This window comes from Sinocyclocheilus anshuiensis, unplaced genomic scaffold (genome assembly GCF_001515605.1).
Source record: "Sinocyclocheilus anshuiensis isolate Anshui unplaced genomic scaffold, SAMN03320099.WGS_v1.1 scaffold404, whole genome shotgun sequence".
Taxonomy (NCBI): domain Eukaryota; kingdom Metazoa; phylum Chordata; class Actinopteri; order Cypriniformes; family Cyprinidae; genus Sinocyclocheilus; species Sinocyclocheilus anshuiensis.
In genome coordinates, this window is record NW_015554088.1 from 155,964 (window position 1) to 176,212 (window position 20,249).

A 20,249-nucleotide genomic window follows, 5' to 3' on the forward strand; every position below is an offset into this window, starting at 1 on the left:
ACGGACTCTCCGTTGTAACATCGCGCAAGGCAAATAAGGGGGTGACATCTAGTGGATTAGACTAGTAATAAGATTAACGTAAATCTTCTGTTCAATGTTTGTGGAAATAAATATTGAAAAAAATCGATTCGTGGCCTTCGCGAATCGATATTGAATCGACCACATTTTAAAAAACGATATATCGAAAAATCGATTTTTTTGCCCAGCCCTACTCATGTCTCTACACCTTCTTTTCCTTTCTAGTATAGTGAAAGCTTAGTAAGGAAGTTTCATGATGCAAATTTACTCTACCTTAGCCAAATGTCCTGGTTTTGTTGGAGTGCTATGTACTGACAAACCATTTTAGCTTTAATGGATGTTCTGCATTTTTAACAGACTGCAGTTTTGTGTCATGTGACTGAGGCAGTGTACAAACTGTTGCCGGGACATGCTGTGTGGTGATGCTGAGGTCAAGCAGGATGTGTTTCCAGCTGGGTCAGGAGTTAGGAAGTGTGAATCTCCTGATAGTATGTGTGTGCGATAATGTGCACGAGAGAGAGTGCGCTGACACATATAGTAAGGTCAGAGAGGCCCTTAACATATTTTTCTCGGCACTCTGCTGTTGGTATTTAGCAAAACTTAGAAAATGGGCAATTCTTTAACATTATGTGCTTACTAGATGTGCTAAACATACTAGAATGTGATTCATCCTCTTCTGAGATTCCACGGTAGTTTATTTTTAGTATGGGGCAGTGGTTCCAGAACTGAATCATTTTATTTCTGATGACTTTAAAAAAGGATGCACCTATTGAAAATTCTTACAGATGCAGATACGGCAAGAATTATTTTAATGGTATAGCTTATAACCAGTAAAGTACTGATATTAGCCTTTTAAATATATATATATATATATATATTTATATAAGTTAAGTTACATTTTTGGATGAACCATGACATTCAAGTGTTTTTATGTCATAATTTATGACTTTATGATTATGCTTTCTGTGGATATTTTGAAGAATCGTGGTAACTAGACAGTTTTGATGACTATTGAATTCCAAAGAGGGGAAAAACACTGAGACATTTCTCAAAATGTATTTTATGTTTCACAAATCAAAGAAAGTCATACAGGTTTGGAATGACGTTAGGCTAAATAAATTACAGAATTTTTATTTTTTTTGCTGAACTGTGCCTTTTTTATGCCTGAACACACACACATTAGTTGTGTGTGTGGCATTAGTTAAAAACTTCTTAAAAGGTTAAATGGGTGCCGTAAGATATTGCAATCCATTTAAATTAATGCTAAATTGAACTAGTCTTGAATTATTGAAGCAATAACCCACAGTTAAATATTCAGCCAACTAAATATCTGATATTGGTTAATTAATTTAAATCTCTAATATTGGGTGATAACAGTTGTGTTCATGTTATTTGTATCTCTATTTTGATGGATTACATCTATTCCTGTATCTATTGCCTTGATGGTAATTTAAAAACCCAAATTTTATATAGCATTTCTATGTTAAAATAAACAAAAAATAGTTAAAGGGACTCGATGTGTGCCAACTTCAAAAAATATTGAAACAGTCATTTTATCTCAGGATTTTTGCAGAGGTCCTCAAACTTGCTTTGTGCACTCTTTCTGTAAACCACACAGATACTAGTCTGTTTCGCATTGTCTAAAGAGAGCAGAAAGCATCCTGGTTTGGAGACATTTCCGTGCAGTACTCCCACACCCTCCTGTATGCCTGGCTGGTGTAATGAAATAGATTTCTCAGAAAGACTTAGTGTTGGTTATGGGATTTTCAGTGGTCAGTCAGATGCTAGTAGAAGCTGAAAAATGCAGATCTGAATTCTGAACAAACTGAAAGGGCTTTCAGTATGGCCAAGTTTTATCTCTTTGCATGCACATTTATGTAGTTGTAAATGGAAATGTGGTTGGGATGCCTGGCCACAGAGAAAGCATCCCGGTCCTCTTCACATGCCCAGCTAGTCACATTAGCTGCCCTCATTCCTCAGATGTTGTCTCTTTGTGTTTATAATGGCCAGGAAACATTGATATTTCCACTCAGGATTTCTCATCTGCTCAGTTACTAGTATATATTCAATGCTGTCCATTACAAAGTTAGATGGCATTCACTGCTGAATGGAGTGTGTGGGTAGTTTCTCTCATGAGTGGTCAGGTCTGGTGCATTGTAAACATGTGAAAGTGCCTGATGTTGCATTCGAGCTGTGATTCATATCCCACACAGCTCCAGCTCTGCTGTGTTTTAAGGGCACTGAGAGCACAGCCTCAACCAGATACAAAGAGGAAGAAGAAATGAAAAATGGATCCTTGTTAAGGCACCTACCTAACCTGAGAGTTACATGCAACTCACACAGAGTGTTTCCGTCAGTCTGTCTGTTAAGTCAGTCTGTCTTAAACAGAATCACTTTGACTACCAGTGTTAATCTTGTCAATAGAATTATTGATTAAAATGTTCCTTAATCAAGTGTTTTTTTTGGGCCGTAACAAATACATAAAGCATAAAGAATTTACAACTTTGTAATACAACTGTCTACTCTTTGTAATGATAATATTTCAGGAGCTCTGGTTTTCTCAAAAGTATTAAATTGATATACTACCATTCAAAAGTTATATATTTATTTTTTTATATATATATATATATATATATATAAAGAAGTTAATACTTTTTTTTTCAGCAAGGACACATTAATGTTTATTTAACTTTTTCAATTCAATTCCATTCAACTTTATTCCGTTGAAGTTTTTCACTTCGGAACATTATATACGTAGTGTGACATAATATACCTCTGTAAATAAATACTATTTAAATTCACGTCTCGCACACTTTAATGCCCTTTGAATGTAACATGTACTTTCCCTTCGAACTGGAATCATGGCAGAATATCCTGTGATGTCCACTTCGCAGGGCACTTACGGTCGAATAGAACAAACCTCTTAAGTGGTGAGAGAAACATACAAAATGTGCAGAGCGGTGGGTCGCGAGGACCAGGATTAAGAACCGCTACTTAATAGCATTGCATCTCACCAACTAGGTGACAACGTAGTGTTAAATCACCATTCAACAGACTCAAGCCACCACCGCACAAATTAGTTAGCAACTTACCGTTAAGACCGCGCTTGACTCAGAGTCGTGAAGACACCGCATGAATGCTGTTGCCTGAACACTGAAGTGAAAGGGTTGGCTGGTGTCACTAACTCGCGAACGCGGCGGCGGATCTCCACCAAATTTGGGGGATCCCTTCAGCTCGAGGAGCCCTCTCGAACGCCACCCTCGATCGGTCAGATCGGTCGGTGCCCGACCGTGACTTTGACCACACGTGACTCCCAGACCCCAGGGGCTATCGATGCGGGGGTGGTTTTTGAAAGGGGGCCTCGAGGCGTACACTCGATTCAGTGTTCGAGATGACTCCTCGAGCTGAAGGGATCCCCTGAATTTGGTGCAAATCCGCCTAGTCGTTACGGAGATATGGCCGTTAAAATTTTCAATGGTATTCCATACACTTAAGCTTTAAAGCATTTCATAGGCTACAGATCACCAGTAGCAAACAATGGAGCGCAAACTGGAAGAAGAAGGAAAAAAAAAAACCTTACTAGCCCCTAACTTTTGAATGGTAGTGTACATGAACTTGATACCATATGGCCAAAATTTAGATAAGTAGAAAAGTAAGCCTAGCTATTTGATTTGTTTCATAGTTTTTCTTTTGTAAGCTTATTTAATGCTTACTCAGTGTCATAGCTCATCCCTGCAGTATTTATAAGCTTATTGACACATAAAGCATGAAAGCCATTACAACTACCTTAAACTTCTCAGAATAGAAGAAGAAAGTAAGTGAATAGGTGGCCTTTTCCTCTGCCCCTAAGGCTAAATCTTTGCATACCACAGCATTCAACCGAAGAAAAAAAAAAAAAAACTGAGCACAGTGATGTGCTTTATTTGGCAGGATGACAAGAGGTTGAGAACATTCAGGAGTGAGCGGTACAAGATGGTACACGGATGTACTGATATTCTGCTCTATGTTTGTGTGCTGCTGTACGGATGTGCAGGGGCCCGTGCTTCATCAAGGGCATCTCTGGGCTGCTCTTCGTCCCACATTCTCCTGTGTAACTGTGCTTTACAAAGACCTCTTTGTGCCTGAGGAACGGTCCAAGAAATTATTCAAATTTTCTGCATTTTCTCTAGTTTGAACGTTTACGTGTGTACAGGTGATGTACATTAATACTCGTGTGTGTGTGTGTGTGTGTGTGTGTGTGTGTGTGTGTATATGTGTATGAGAGAGAGAGAGAGAGTGAGAGAGTGAGGCGACTAATGTGATTTGCATATTATTTTTTGGCCATTCATGAAGCAGAAAGTGTCTGTCAAGTCACGGTAGTCCAGGCTTTGTAATTGAGTTACAACTGCAATATGCACACTTGCACAGTGTTTCTCAATGAAGCTGATCAATTTTTATTCTTCACACACACTCTCTAAAGTTTATGCCATCTGGTAATTTATATATATATATATATTAGGGATGGGAAAATAAATCAATGCATCGCGAATTGAGAAATGATTCAGCATCGATTCTGAGATTTTCTGAATGCATCGCGATTCTTTCTCGAGTCGATTCTGAGCTTAGTTTTGAACAGCAGATGGCACTGCATGTTTTAGAAACAGCTGTACTCTGCTTGTTTCCAAATCCTTACACACACTTGAACCTAAAATAATCATTCATAAAATTGGAAAAGTTTGAAGCAAATTACAAGGGTGTTCACAGTGGGCTGTGTTTACATTAATCTCACGTCATAAAAGCATTCTGAGCCGAGGTGAAATTACATGACTCAGCCGAACGCACAAGCGCTCTTCAGCACTCTTCTTCATGAGCATTTTTATGCATTTTTGTAAAATATTACAAAAAAATATAACATTTTAACATTTTTTGTGACAAAGAATTTAGCATCAGCATCCTTTGATATATTCAGTATTCTGATTAGCATCAATGTATTATTTATTTTAGTATTATTTATATTAGGGCTGGGCGATATGGCAAAAAAATTAAATCTCAATTTCTTTCAGAATGTTTGACCGATTCCCGATTTTTATGATTTTTTAACAAGTCAACTTGAAAATGTAACTACAACATGATTCAAGTAGCTTTTTCTTTATTAACCTTCTAATTAAAAAAAAATTCCATGTGCACCACATATGAAGTTGTCAGCATGATGTAAATGTTAAACAAATCACTTGTTAAATAAATATCTTTGCAAAAAAGATGCATGATCTACAATTACATCTTGTACAAACTTGTCTTATACATATTATATGTTCAGAAATAATACAAGGAAAATGCTTTAAAAAAAATCTCAAAAGTCAAGGTAATTCAAATTCAAAATGACTGAAGGTATAACACCCCAGTAGACTATTATTAACTATAGATGGTCAGTATAAACAATGAACAGCAGCTTTCAGCCTGATGTCACCATGATGCAAACATGAAATTTCAGACATACAGTAGTAGTTCTTTACAGGTTTTTATTGGATTGCATCTCTTGCAGCGTCTCATGCATGAAACGGCATTCTAAAAACGCGGTGCTCAAGTTAAAAAAAGTTCAACTCCCATCTTCCTGCATTTTTTTCCTATTCCACTGCCCGTGTCGCATCTTTGTCAACACAGAAGCGCATTCTGTGTGAATGGCATCTTAAGGTCCTTCACAGAGCACGTCACACGTATTAGCTAAACAAACGCAAATCTTCCACCAAGAAAAAACTGTTTCTGGCAAGAGCATAGTGCCGACTTCAGTTTCTCAGATGAGCCTGTGTTGTTAGTTTATACCAGTTGTTATAGAGGGATAACATTACATACCTTGGAATGTCGCGACTGATCAATCAGAATAAAGTATTCCACAGAGCCGTGTAATAAATTTGATTTAAATTCAGTTCTAAATTCCGTTTAAATTGTTTTTTTTATATAATTTTTTTTGTTGCCAACAGCAACATTTCTAATTTAAAGTCCCCCTGTAGTCAAATATTTTATCCCTTAAAACTTGTCTTTGATCATCAAAATGACATAATTAAATATTTTTTTTTTGTGAAAATAATTTTCTCATGCCTTAAAATAGCTTGAATGTAACTCTACACCCTTACCTCATTTACAATACGTAAAATGCATTGAAGACTCGAATGCAGCCGTTTGTGATTCTTAATTCGCGCCCGCAAGCAATGTGTGTGAAGTGCAGACTAGGGCTGGGCAATATGACGATATTATCTTATATCGACGATGTCTCGTAATTATCGCGATGTCGATGTCAACAGTCAGGTAACAGACGATTATCTACATTATCGGGAAAAAATGACAAATGATAAACCTAGTAAGTTGTAAAAAATATTTTACACAGCCTAGTGGTTAAACGGATCGTAGTTGATCCGTGATCCGTACGGACCAAGCCCCACGGTTCGCCACGCATGTGATCCGCGGATTAATTGCAAAATGTAACCATAATAGATAACATAATGGAGTATAAGTTTATCATTTGTTCGTATTTACACAAGCAAGCAAATTTTAACTATCTACATTATCGGGAAAAAATGACAAATGATAAACCTAGAAGTTGTAAAAAATATTTTACATAGCCCCATAGTCACCATACAGGTCTTTTTGCATGCAAGAATGAAATAATATAGTAGGAGGGTTGGGCATTGAAAAGCTATTCCAATTTTGGAAATCAGATCAGATGCATAAGGTCAGGAATCAAATTGCTTGTTATAAAATTATACATTTCAATTCTGCTTCTCGATTTCTGTATCGCTGTTTTCTGTGCTGCACACACACACAAAATGCACGCACAAAAGCCTCCTCTTATATATGCGAACACTGGACTGAGCTCTCTTTCTCGCATTCTTACACATTCGAATGGACAAATACACACAGAATTATATCAAAATATCCCATAAATGCAATCGGTTATGTCTTAAGTGAACGTAAAGAGTTGAGAAAGAAAACAAGGGTGTATTGGTGATTTGCAGTTTAATAAAAGTTAAACCGAAAAATACAAAAAGTAGCACTGCATGTGTTTCTGAATATGTTTAAACAGACTGCATAATGATGAAAAACCACAAACATGACAGGTATAATTAAAATACGCACTATCAGCACACATTTCAGTGCAATATTTTTTACAGATTTTTTATACAGTGTATACAATATAATTGCTTAATTAAGCTGATAATATAGCACTATAAATTCTTAATTCATTTGCAACAAAACTATAAAGTTTTGTTGCAAACGGCTGAAGACATTATAGTACTATATCTCAGCGTGCCCCTCAACATGCACGCGTTCGGCGATTCGGCAGCCCAACACTGAATATTATTTTGTGGGCATTGTATTTTGATTAATAAAATACAAATTATAAAAATAACAATACAAAAATTAAATTTAAATTACCCTGCTTCTAAATAAATAAAGCAGTTATTTTTATTTTTATTAAAAACGGGCCAAAAGAGACCTCTGTAAGTACTGTAAGGAATTTAACTCATTAATTCTATAAGGGAATTAATCATTAATTTTATTTCTAGCTCAGGTTTTGAAAGGACTCGAATCTGAAAATTCTGAGTCAGTTGTGGAGTGAGGGGAACTAAAATAGCCTAGCTATGTTTACGGTGTTTATTATAATGTTTGTAAACATTTCGTGTCGGCATTAGGCCTATTTCTGAAGAAAATAATAAAATGCGACTTATACGTGACTTGCGTTTTGTTTTTGTAAAAATGAAATTTTTTTATATACGCATAGCGTATTTTAACCATGCAGCAAACCTTTTTAAATATTTTGATAAATTACTGAAAAAAAATTAAAAGACTTTTTAAACCGTTTAACTGATTGTATTAATCGGTCAAAAATTCTTACGGTCGGTTAATGGTTAACCAGTTAAAATGAACATCCCTAGTTGCTGGTATTGGTATATTTTGCATGCTAGTGATAGGAATCGATCCCTTGACGTGATTGGTTATTGGATTGTGACGTAGCAAACCGAGGGCTGTTTCAAACCGCATTTCTGAGACTGCCATTGGGAAACTACAGTTTTAAGGAGAAGATACTCAGCAATGGTGTTGATTAATAGATTGGCACATGGTTTGTCTAAAAGCATATTAAAACCACCACATAGACATAAACTTGATTTTCACTACAGGAGGACTTTAAGATTTTTTTCTTTTTACGATTGAGTTTAGATTTTCATTTAATATTTATGTTAACGAATAAAATTAACAATAATAACACTGATTGATATACACATTTGATTATTACATGGCTCTTGAACACTTTACTCTGATTGGTCCATCACTGTATTATTTTGGGTTTATTCTCATTACGTCGACTGTACATTATATCTCACTTATGTATTAGGGAGTTTATCTTTGATGTTAGAAATTTAGTTTGATCTGGACACAGTCCTAAAATACATGGTTGACCAAGAGCAAATTGCATGCTCCATCTCTTTTCATTTCTCACAAGTGCTTGACTGTTGAAGAAGTATAGTGTCTTAAAGATATTATGTGGTCTTTGCATTGTCATTGTCATTACGTTAGTGCATGATTGAGCAATGGATTACTGCTGTATAGTCCTTAATATTCAGTGCTGACTTTGTTTACCAATATAATGATTTTGGTCAGATTTTGTGAATGACATATATTTTGCTCACAGAACAAATAAGCAGCAATGATGCATTTCATGACTTGCTTCTTTTTACGGCTGTTTCATGAGGTTAAATGAAACGCGTCAAAGCTACATTGTGTAGTTGCCATTGCTGTGTGCTGACGCTGGGTAAAAAGGTGAAGTAATTAAAAAATGCTTTACTTCAGCATGCCCTTTTGGACCTTATAAAATTTGTGTAATTTTCTTATGCTGTATGTCCGTGTTTATAGTCTCGTAAGTTCCCTGTATGAAAATTGCTCTATTCTCTCCCTTCTAAGAGGAAATAGAGCAGTCTTCCTGTTTAGGCATGATTATTTGTCTTACACAGTTGGAGTTGAGCTATTGAGCAGCTCTGTTTATTGACTCTAAATGTAGTGATTTTATTTTCATAAAAGGCCTCATTTGCTTTTATCCTACTAAGGTACAGTATGTGTAATTCTAAGATGTGCTGTCCAGCTGTTATAATGAGGGTATACTACTGAATCCCCATTGTGAAAAGTCATACCACACTAGTGACACTACACTTCAGAAAGAACCAAACTTGTAAAATTGTGAACAACTGAGACAGCAGGGAAAAATCAGCCTGTTCAGCCCGAGAACCTTAGGCAAAATAGCTTTATTTGAAGTAAATGAAAATGTACAGAGTCTGTCATAATTTTGTATAGGCATTTGAAATGCATTTTAACATGGATCTTTATGCAGACTTTTAGTTTACAAGAAACCTTCAGACTCTTAAACACAGTTTTGGAAAATTAGACATCACGTGACTTTTACACTACGACATATTGAACGGACTGTCTTTGCACTGACTCTCTGTTTTCGAGGTCAGTGCAAAATGTTTAGCAGATTTATTCTAGTCAGCTTTATTTTAATTTGATCTGTACTTCCATCAGTCACAGCCTTTTTTTTTTTTTTTTTTTTTTTATTTTTTTTTTAAACGGCGTAAGCATAAACCGGTCGCAACAGGTAGTTTTTTTCCTCTTACTCCGATTTCGCACGGCATATAAATGCAATAAACCGCTTTCTGTTGGCTTATTGAAGTGCGCATTTGTGATACTTGACAGGAACGCATCGTTAGTGCAGATTTAAGCGCATCTAGACCGAGCAAACGTCTTGCAGTAAAGAAAGAAGGAAATATATCACAAAAGCAGACTTTTTCATGACTCAGAAAATGATAAAAATGTGTTCTCATCTCGTGCAGCAGAAGTAGAGGTGGTTCAGTCACATGACATGGGATATACATCATACCGTGCAGCTCTTGTTGCTCATAGTTTACCCATCTCTTGTATTGAATTTATGTTAGTGTTTACGTCATACTCTGCTGACATAATGCTGTTGTAAATACTTTTGCAATACCACTAATTTGCTTGTCCTGCTGTCCATCTTCAGCGCCGTGGCTCAGCTGAACGATGGTGAAGCCAGATATTCACACTCTGGCCCACCACCTGAAGCAGGAACGGCTGTACGTGGCATCAGAGAAGCAGCTCATCCAGCGGCTCAACAATGAAGTGCTAAAGACAGCAGAGAGGCTCTACCGTGCAGCCTGGATCGCCAAACAGCAAAGGATCAACCTCGACCGCCTCATCCTCACCAGGTGACTGCACTCCAGACCAGTAAAACCAGCAGGCTCTCCTCGTGATTTTCTTTCATGACTCATTACCTGATCATCTGAACCGGAAGAATCACTGAGATCACATTGCGGATTATCACAGTGGTAGAGACTAGGGAAAGAGCCAAATGAGTATTCTGGCTTGGCAAGTTCGGACATCTGATTGACTAATTCTTTCTTTTATCATTCTAGACTTGAAAGAAGTAAAGTTTTTGTCATCGTTTACTTGCCCTCATGTTGTCCCAAACCCTTATGAGTTTCTTTCTTTGTGGTACATGTTAAAAGAAATGTTGAAGAATGTTCACTCTTTCCTCATATAAAATCCTGGATTCCACTTTCAATATATGGAAGAGAGAGGCTTGTGCATTCTCTAGAAGTTCTTATTTTGTGTTGAATGAAATAAATGAGGTCATATGGGTTTGGAACATCATGAGTGTGAGTAAATTATGACTTCTGGTTAAACTATTGCTGAATATGGCAGTGGTTTTCAACCTTTAACCTCCAAGGATGCTAGGAACTTCTTGAAACAACATTCAAGTTCATTCAGGACAGCCACTTTGATATTCAGTTGGGATTTTATAAACTTGTATTGAATATTTGGAGTATCCAGCCAGCAGATAGTATCGAGATATTTCTTTATCTGAATTGCATTTGCACATTCATTCCAGTTCATCTCCAGCATGATCAGATTTAATCACATGATTCTCTGCAGTCCAGTTCTCTAAATGCATCTCTTTCCTTTCCAGTGCGGAGGCCTCTCCTGCAGAATGCTGTCAGCATGCCAAGTTTCTGGAGGACACACAGTTTGTGGATGGTTATAAGACACTGGGCTTTCAGGAGAGCATCTATGGGCAGTTCTTGGGCCGCTTGAGGGAGAACCCGCGATTAGTGGCATCCTGTTTGGTGGCAGGAGAGAGACTCAATCATGAGCACACGCAGGGGGTCATACACACAGTCTTCACCTCGCTCTATGGCAACTGCATCATGCAAGAGGATGAATGCTACCTGCTGCAGGTACATAGGATATACATTTGTGTCGTGGTACAGATATAATTTTTTATATGATTTTATTTATTATAGTATATTATTTTTGATATATGTATTATTAGGGATGTAACGATTCACTCAACTCATGAATTCGATTCAATTCACGATTTTGGTTTCTCGATTCGATTCACAATTTTTTTTTTTTTACAAAATGAGATTCAAGACAAATTATAAATTAAATGTGTCCTTTTATTATTGCTTGGACAAAATACTGTACGTTTCTTTGTGAAATTGAAATATAACACTATAATAATATACTAATATAGCACTTGTAAATGATTGCTCTTTTGTTGGTTTTGATTGCTTCTGTTGTCCTCATTTGTTAGACGCTTTGGATAAAAGCGTTTGCTAAATAACACAATTTTTATATAATGTAAATGTAAATAACAAAACTATTTTTTTTATTTATTTTAAAACAAGCCCCAAATCAAATAAATAAGTAACACAAATAAAAAAAATCTCTTCATATAAACAAACTAAGGCTTTGTCTGTACTCTTTCCAATTAAAATTAGAGGCAACCACTGCATTTTAATCATGATCCAAACAAAGATGCTGCATACATGCAACATGAGCAGTTTTTAATCTAAATTACATTGTATAATTTCAAAATTTGAAGCAAAATCAGAATGGTTTGCATAAAAACCATTATTTTATGAAATTATGCATAAAAAATATCTGCATGAAACAAACAGCAGACGAGCTGAACGAGACGCAGATTCACTCTCTGCCAGCAGGTGGCGCTTAAAGCGTTTCCTTGGTTTCCGCTGTAAACAAAGCAGCGCTGCACTTATGAACTTTAATATGCATTATACAGAGGCAAGAGGAAAAGAAAAAATACCATCGAAAGACAGTAAGTTCCCCTCAGACATGCATTCATATAAACTCCTACCCCTAACTGAATCGCGATTTGTTTAGCATCTCAAACGATTTGAATCGTCACATATTTAAATCTATTTTCAACTGGCTCACGGTTAATCATTACATCCCTATGTATTATTATATAAAATATTTATTTAATATATGTTTTATTCATTACACTTTTTTATTTGATATATATTTATTTATTTTTAATTTTATTTGTTAAGGATTAGATATTTATACCACATATAACTTTTCTTTTGTACTGTCCTACTCTGTCCAGGTGCTACGTTATTTGGTGGAATTTGAGCTAAAGGAAAGTGACAACCCTCGTCGTCTGTTACGGCGAGGCACGTGTGCCTTCAGCATCCTCTTCAAACTCTTCACCGAGGGCCTGTATTCAGCTAAGCTTTTCCTCACTGCAACCCTCCACGAGCCCATCATGCAATTGCTGGTGGAAGACGAGGACCATCTAGAGACAGATCCAGCCAAGCTGATAGAACGGTTTACCCTGGCCCAGCAGGAGCGCCTGTTTGGGGAGAAAGGCACAGATGAGTACCGCAGAAAAGTTCAGGTAGCGGTGGAGGCCAACGAAGCCAAGCTGGTGGCCCTGGTCAACACCTTTATCGGCTACCTGAAGCAGAACACCTATTGCTTCCCACAGAGCCTGCGCTGGATTGTGTCTCAGATGTATAAGACGCTGGCACGTGTGGAAAGGTTAGAGGTCGGGGAGGTGAGGACGATGTGCACCGACTTGCTGCTCACATGCTTCATCTGTCCAGCCATCGTCAACCCTGAACAGTATGGCATCATCTCCGATGCACCCATCAATGAGGTGGCACGTTTCAACCTCATGCAGGTAGAGAATAATGGGTTTGCATCATTACCAGTATATTACAAAACAACTGTAATGAGGTCAGCTAGGTTTAAAATGCTGAGAGTATGACAATATTTGCAAATTAGAATGTACACATTTTTATTTGTATTTAAATGATTAGCATAAAAAAAAAATCATATTTATCAAAACAATATTTTTTTATTGAACTAAGCCTACAATTGTTGCATGAATAACCAGTCAGTGATTTTGTCATTTTAATTTTCAAGTCCCACAAAAATTTGTTCATAAAATGATACATAGAGGGTTATGTACAGAGCAGAGTACAGTTTTCAGTTCACTTCAGGTTCTGATTCTGAAGTTAAACATGGATGAAAATTATGACTTGCAGTTCAGTGAGTCAAATGTTAATTAATTAAAATAACCAAATTATAATAAGGCGACACTAAATAAACTTATAAACAGGCGACACTATAGAAAGACATCCAGCCATAATTCAATACAACACTTTTTCTGACACAAATATTAAGTGTGGTTTATGTCTGTCTGTGATATTAATATATTCTAAAAAATAAAACCTAATTTGATGTTTTAGGTGGGGCAGTTGTTGCAGCAGTTAGCAATGTCTGATGCAGATGGTGGAGATCCTCGACATAAAAGCAGTTTATCCAAGTTTGATAAGGTAAGAGACAAACCCAGAATTATAAAGCGTCTTTGTTTCGGATTGTCTTTCTCATCTATATTGTCTTTCTCATTTTGTTGCTATATGAAGACGAACATAGGCTATTGGCGTATTGCACACTGGCCAGTTTCCTAAATCTCAGTTTAGCAACATCTCAGAAGCAGAAACCAACCAACTACAGTGAAATTTCATGATTCTCAATACAAATTGACCACAAAATAAACGTCCTTTATTTTAAAAGTTAAATCATATTTTAGTAAATATCTGGGTATTCCATACATACAGAATATTAACATACTGCACAAAGTACATTGTGCAAATAGTATGAGTAGTACGATGGTAGTACGCTATTCCAATCATGACTAGGGAATGTTACATGTTTCATTAACATGTCCCAACGCTCTTTTTGTGGATTGATTCATTGCAGCTTTTTTGTCTTTTTAGATGTGTGTTGCTGCCTTTTTGGACGTCGTCATTGGTGGAAGAGCTGTCGAGACTCCACCGATGTCGTCAATGAATTTACTGGAGGGCCTCACACGGACGGTGGTTTACATGACTCATAATCAGCTTTTAGCTCTGGTATGTAATGCAGTGAAGAAAGATGTGTGGAAGGAAGTCAACTTCATCTGATTTTTATGATTACGTCATCAAAAGTACAAATGAGCTTTGGGCTGTTCACGTGGTCACCGTGAAATCACATCCGTCTAAAATATTGGTCTGCAGTTTTGTAATAAGTTGCACTATGACTTATATAAGAATTCCTTTGCAGTTTCACATCCTTTTCCTGCCTGAAATGTTGTCTTTATGAAAATGTTTATAGTTTGATCATTTTCTGTACAGTTCTATTCAAATGAATCTGTTTAGTTTAGCAGAGAGTGGGATGTCCTAAACATTGTCATATTCACAAACTAGTCTACGTTCAGTAAACTAGGACTGTCCAATTAAATTGTAATTTAGTACAATTTTAGAAAATCTAATGTGATTCTAAAATGAACACGTTTAATCATGTCCTCTGACCTGCATGTGAATAAGTACACAAAAACACTAAGACTAACACCAAGACAGATTGATTGCACAATGGATTACTGTAGGCCTGTGACAGGCTTATGCTAATATGGAAAAAAATGTATTGACTTCTAAACATTGACATTAGATTATTGTAGCAGATGTGTAGAGCATTGCATTTTCTTCATTTGAGAGCTTTTATGTAATATTGATATGTAATAACTTGCAGTTAATTTAATCACAGTGTGATGTGTAATTAAACACGAATAATCACTTTAATCATTTGACAGCCCTAATCAAAACACATCTCAGTGCTTTTACTGTACTCAGCAACTCAGCTTTTACAGAAGATTCAGATCAATGAAAAATGACCCGTCTACCTCACCCTCTTTCGAACCTCAACAGAGCATGCCCAAACCCATCCCACTAATATAGCAGTAACAGTCATACTGCATACCTTTACAGTCCTAATGCTTTAACTCTTCCTGCCCAACACTGCCAAGAGCCAATAACCCTCCGTTTCCCTGTGTTTTTCTTCTCAGCATGTGCAGCAAGATGCTCATCATCGCACTGTCATTTACAGAGCCAATTAGCCCGACTCCTATGTTGTTATTGCATTAGACTCACTGTTTGAAATTCACTAATGATGATAGCTGAATAATTAGGCCCACCTGCTTTAATTACCATCACTGATTAAGAATGAGTTAAAAAATTACCTGAAGACATAAAGAAAACTTATTGTACATCTTTGCAGGCCTTATTTCACAGGATATCAACTTGGAGTGATTGTTTGATAGCGTGTTTGTGCCAAAGAAAAAAGAAATGTCTTTAACCTCATTTCTGTTCAGGAGGACTTTGTGCGTAGTGTCACTGCAGGAGATCAGCTCAGAGAAGAAGACCACCTGGCTCTGGAAACCCTAATAGCCAATGTACCTCAGTCCCGCACGACAAAGAGCAACAGCCTGGAGCTCACACCTTCTAACACACCCCAGCTCTCCCCAGCTACCACACCCGCCAACAAGAAGAACAGACTCCCTATTGGTATTCCTTCTACATTAACTTTACTGCATGTTGATTGCTGCAGATTCTTTGGAGACTAACCCTCTGATTTATAGAAAGTGCAGTCCCAGTGTATTCTGATACAAAAATAAATGACTCTTTATTCTGGTTCTTTGAAATTGTTCAAAAATAATCAAATTGAATTCACTGAATGAACCTACTGAGTCAGTCAAGAAGGGTACTGAATCAACATCTGACTCACTTATTGAACTGCAAGTATCATTGCTTTCAGTGATGTTCATATTCAAAGTAAGTTTTGTGCTCTATGGATGTGAAACTTAAATCCGTGTTGTTAGTTACTGGTTGTTCATATGATTGTGTAGTTGAGGATGCACACTTGGGATTTTTAAATAAATAGAAAATATTTTAGTAGTAATAATAATAATAATAAAAATATTTTATTTAAGAATGGATGGCAATAATCATTTATTATTGTCACTTAATATTATTGTTATAAGACTACTAACTAAAATTATGTATTGAAATGTTACTGTTGATGTGGGCATGAATATAGCCATTGTTGCTGATATGGCATTAAAACATAAATAAATAAACTGCTACTAATTATTATTTATATATAAGATTATTAAATACTACAACTACTACTACTAAGATATGTAAGATAATACTGCTACTATTTGTTGTTGTTCTTATTATTAGATAGGATGATGATGATAATAATAATAATAATAATAATATTTTTTAGAATTCACCAAAAAATCTTAGATAGCATCCCATGTCTCTTTCACAGAGACAGCAATCTTAAAATGAGCTTAGAGAAAAAAATAAGTCCAAGATGATTAGGTCAAAGAAATGTTGATTTAAAATAATATAAAAAAATATTTCATTCAGTATTAAAAAGGTTGAATCAAAGTAATTCAGTAATATAAATATTTTTTTTAATTTATGATTTTGCCCATTATATCTGTGTGTTGTTTTTTTTTTCCTGCATAGAGCATAGCATTGTTAGCTTAGCTACATGTTAATCTATTCAAAATATATTGAAATATATTGAGCATGGGAGGCTTAGGAATAGAGAGTCATAAGGATGCTGGAACAGAGCTAATATCTCCTTTTTACAACTCACCCAGACATGGACACTAGTTAGTGGTCTTCTATTAATTAACTACTGTTTGTTCTTACACTCATTTACTGATCTTTTACACACTGTTTATCTTATCCACCAACTCTCTGACTTCCCCCTTCTGTCTCTTCCACCTTTTTTCTTGCCTTGCTGCCAATGATCTTCAGGACAACAGTTGGCTGCCATAACGTGTTGGGAGCCCTCTGCCACTGCCCTGTCCGCTCATATACCCTTAGTAACCCCTTTTGGTGGGTAACCCTGACAGACTGCCGTGACCGACATGTACCTCTCACCGCTTCACCCATGCTTTTTCCGCACTTGCTGTGTCTGCCGTGTGTGTCCCTGCTATGCATTTTGCTTCTCGCTGTACCATATCTGGGCTGCATTACTTGCCCCATGCGATATAAATGTAGTTGAAGTGAGACAAGCAAGACATTTCAGTGTCATAAATTTTGTAAGATGTGCATGCACCTTTTCCACCATATTCCACACTAGCTGTTTTCTACATTAGAATACATTAGAATCTTGCAAAAAAAGGTTTCATCAGCCATAAAAAGGGGCAGTCCAGTTTGTCTTTAAGCAGTCTGGAACATGTGTTCATTGTTTTAAAGTGTTATCTGTAAAATATATTTTGCCACAGTTCCTTTAACAAGTTTCTTCACTCACATGTTATTGTTGCCATTTAAAGATGTTTTTGAGCATTTGTGAATGCTAGTGCTCATGCAGGCTTTTGCTAACACACTTAGCAGCCTTGCTGTTCCTCTAACCCTTACAGTTTGTCTCCTTTCCCACTCTTCCTCACCCAGCAGGCTCTCGCAGCCGAAGCCGTTCTAACATGGCCCAGGAGGGAGAGACTGAAGCCAGCTCTCAGGAGTCTCTGCAGGAGGTCACACCTGAAGAAGTGCTAGTCATCTCGCTGGGAACCTCACTGCAGACTGTACCTGGGATGATGTCTGAAAACGAGGTCAGAATCTTTAGTCAATATGTCATGCTGTGAAGGTCCAATTGTAGTAGTTACAGTGTGGAAAATATTTATTTGATCCCCTGCTGATTTTGTAAGTTTGCCCACTTACAAAGAAATGAAGGGTCTTTCATTTTTAAGGTAGGTTTATTTTATTGGGTAGAGACAGCATACCGACCAAAAAATCCAGAAAAAAACACATTATATAAAGGTTAGAGATTGATTTGCATTTCAGTGAGTGAAATAAGTATTTGATCCCCAACCAACCAGCAAGAATTCTGGCTCCCACAGATTGGTTATGTGCCCATGTGGAACACAGATTAGTCCTGTCACTTTAAGAAGTTACTCCTAATGTCAGCTCATTAGGTGTATAAAAGAAACCTGTCCACACAATCTGTATGTTCCATTCCAACCTCTCCCACCACCATCGGCAAGACCAAAGAGCTGTCAAAGGATGTCAGAGACAAGATTGTAGATCTGCACAAGGCTTGAATGGGCTACAGGACCAACAGCAAGAAGCTTGGTAAGAAGGAGACAACTGGTGGTGCGATTATTCGGAAATGGAAGAAATACAAAACAACCATCAATCGGCCTCGTGCAAGATCTTGCCTCATGGGGTAAGGATGATCATGAGAAAGGTGAGGGATCAGCCCCGAACTACACGGGAGTAGCTTGTTAATCATCTTAAGGCAGTTGGGACCACAATTGGTAACACACTACGCTGCAATGGACTTAAATCCCGCAGCGCCCGCAAGGTCCCCCTGCTCAAGAAGGCACATGTACAGGCCCGTTTAAAGTTTGCCAGAGAACATCTAAATGATTCAGAGAAGGCTTGGGAGAAAGTGCTGTAGTCAGATGAGACCAAAATTGAGCTCTTTGGCAAAATCAGCAGGGGATCAAATAAATATTTTCCCCACTGTAACGAGTATAGTGATATTGGTAAGAGACTGCTGTGTCTGTGTGTAGGTTCTGACTCTGCATCTTGGAGATGGTGGACAAGGAGACGCCCCTGTTGATGACACCAAACTGCATGGCAAACCTGACAAAACGCTGCGCTTCTCACTCTGCAGTGACAACCTGGAGGGCATTTCTGAGGGTGTGTTTTCACCAGACAACCAGCAGATGACTCTGTTGTACATAAACTCTTCCATATCCACCTGACATATTCTTTTCCATTATTACCTTTTGTAATAAATTGAGATGTAAAAGATTGTTAGTTTATTTATCTTGTTATTTTTGGACAGAAACGGTTTTGTTTTGTTTTGTTTTGTTTTGTTGACTGTTGTTGCAGTAAGTGTTCTGTTGGCTAAACACATCACCAAAGTAACTAAATACAGTAGTAGTACATTAGTTAATATGAATAAATGTGGTCTGTCTGCAGGGCCTTCTAACCGCTCCAATTCAGTTTCTTCGTTGGACTTGGAGGTAGAGTCTGTGTCAGAAGGAGGACCAGGGCCGTCTGGTAGCAATGGTGCAGAGGCCTTGCAGCTACTGGAACATGAACAAGGTGACTCCAGCAACAAATTAAATATGATTTCTTGTAGAATTTTTTTTTTGTTAGAGTGGTGTAGCTTGATCATTACTCTGATTTGTTTATTTAGCCACTACACAGGATAATTTGGACGATAAGCTGCGTAAATTCGAGATTCGGGACATGATGGGACTAACAGAAGACAGAGACATTTCTGAGACTGTCAGTGAGACTTGGAGCACTGACGTCCTGGGCAGTGACTTTGATCCCAACATGGATGAGGACCGACTGCAGGAGATAGCAGGTAAGAGTGTATTTCTGCAAATCTTGCAGTCATGGCTGCAGTCATAAGGCTATGTACTTTATAGTGCGTTAGTTTCCTATAGATTGTATAAAGTTCATATAACCATAAACAGTAGTTTTTCTCTCTTTGCAACTGAAATTTCAGTTTTAGTTTTAGAGTTGATTTTGATCTTGGATTCCTAACATTTTGTTTTGGATTCAAGTGCAAATTACACATTTGATAAGTGTGACAAATTGTGAGAAAAGGTTCCTTTTGGCATTGCTAACCCATTACTGCCACCTTGTGGTTTGCTGAAAAGGTGCACTTCTCTGGATTCTTTTACTGTTATTCTATTCTATAATTATATTTTTATATACAAATTATTTGTCATTTTAGCCATTTTTTTTTAAATTTGTACATTTTATTATAATAATAATATTAACTAGTTAATTATATATATACTATATTATAATATTACTATAATATTATATGTATATTATATATATACAGTATATATGTATATTAGACTTGTGCCGGTATTCGGTAATGCGATATATCACGGTAATGAATGTGCACGATATTGTTATCGTGGGCACTTCTAAGTACCGTGAATAATTATATATTACAAATTATTCAGAATTTTGAATGCATTTTAAGAATACTTTTCCCATCAACTGGTC

At 36.9% G+C, this 20,249-nt stretch overlaps 1 protein-coding gene across 1 annotated transcript in view; it reads left to right on the plus strand.

Annotated features, from left to right (window-relative positions):
* Nucleotides 1-20,249, plus strand: part of LOC107669250 (GTPase-activating protein and VPS9 domain-containing protein 1-like) — a 53,848-nt gene that overhangs the window by 3,983 nt on the left and 29,616 nt on the right. The window contains 10 exon segments of the mRNA XM_016461419.1: nucleotides 10,064-10,268; nucleotides 11,030-11,297; nucleotides 12,473-13,048; nucleotides 13,620-13,706; nucleotides 14,151-14,285; nucleotides 15,560-15,752; nucleotides 17,664-17,818; nucleotides 18,782-18,911; nucleotides 19,197-19,322; nucleotides 19,417-19,590. Coding sequence (XP_016316905.1) covers nucleotides 10,084-10,268; nucleotides 11,030-11,297; nucleotides 12,473-13,048; nucleotides 13,620-13,706; nucleotides 14,151-14,285; nucleotides 15,560-15,752; nucleotides 17,664-17,818; nucleotides 18,782-18,911; nucleotides 19,197-19,322; nucleotides 19,417-19,590 — 2,029 coding nt within the window. The 5' untranslated portion in view covers nucleotides 10,064-10,083.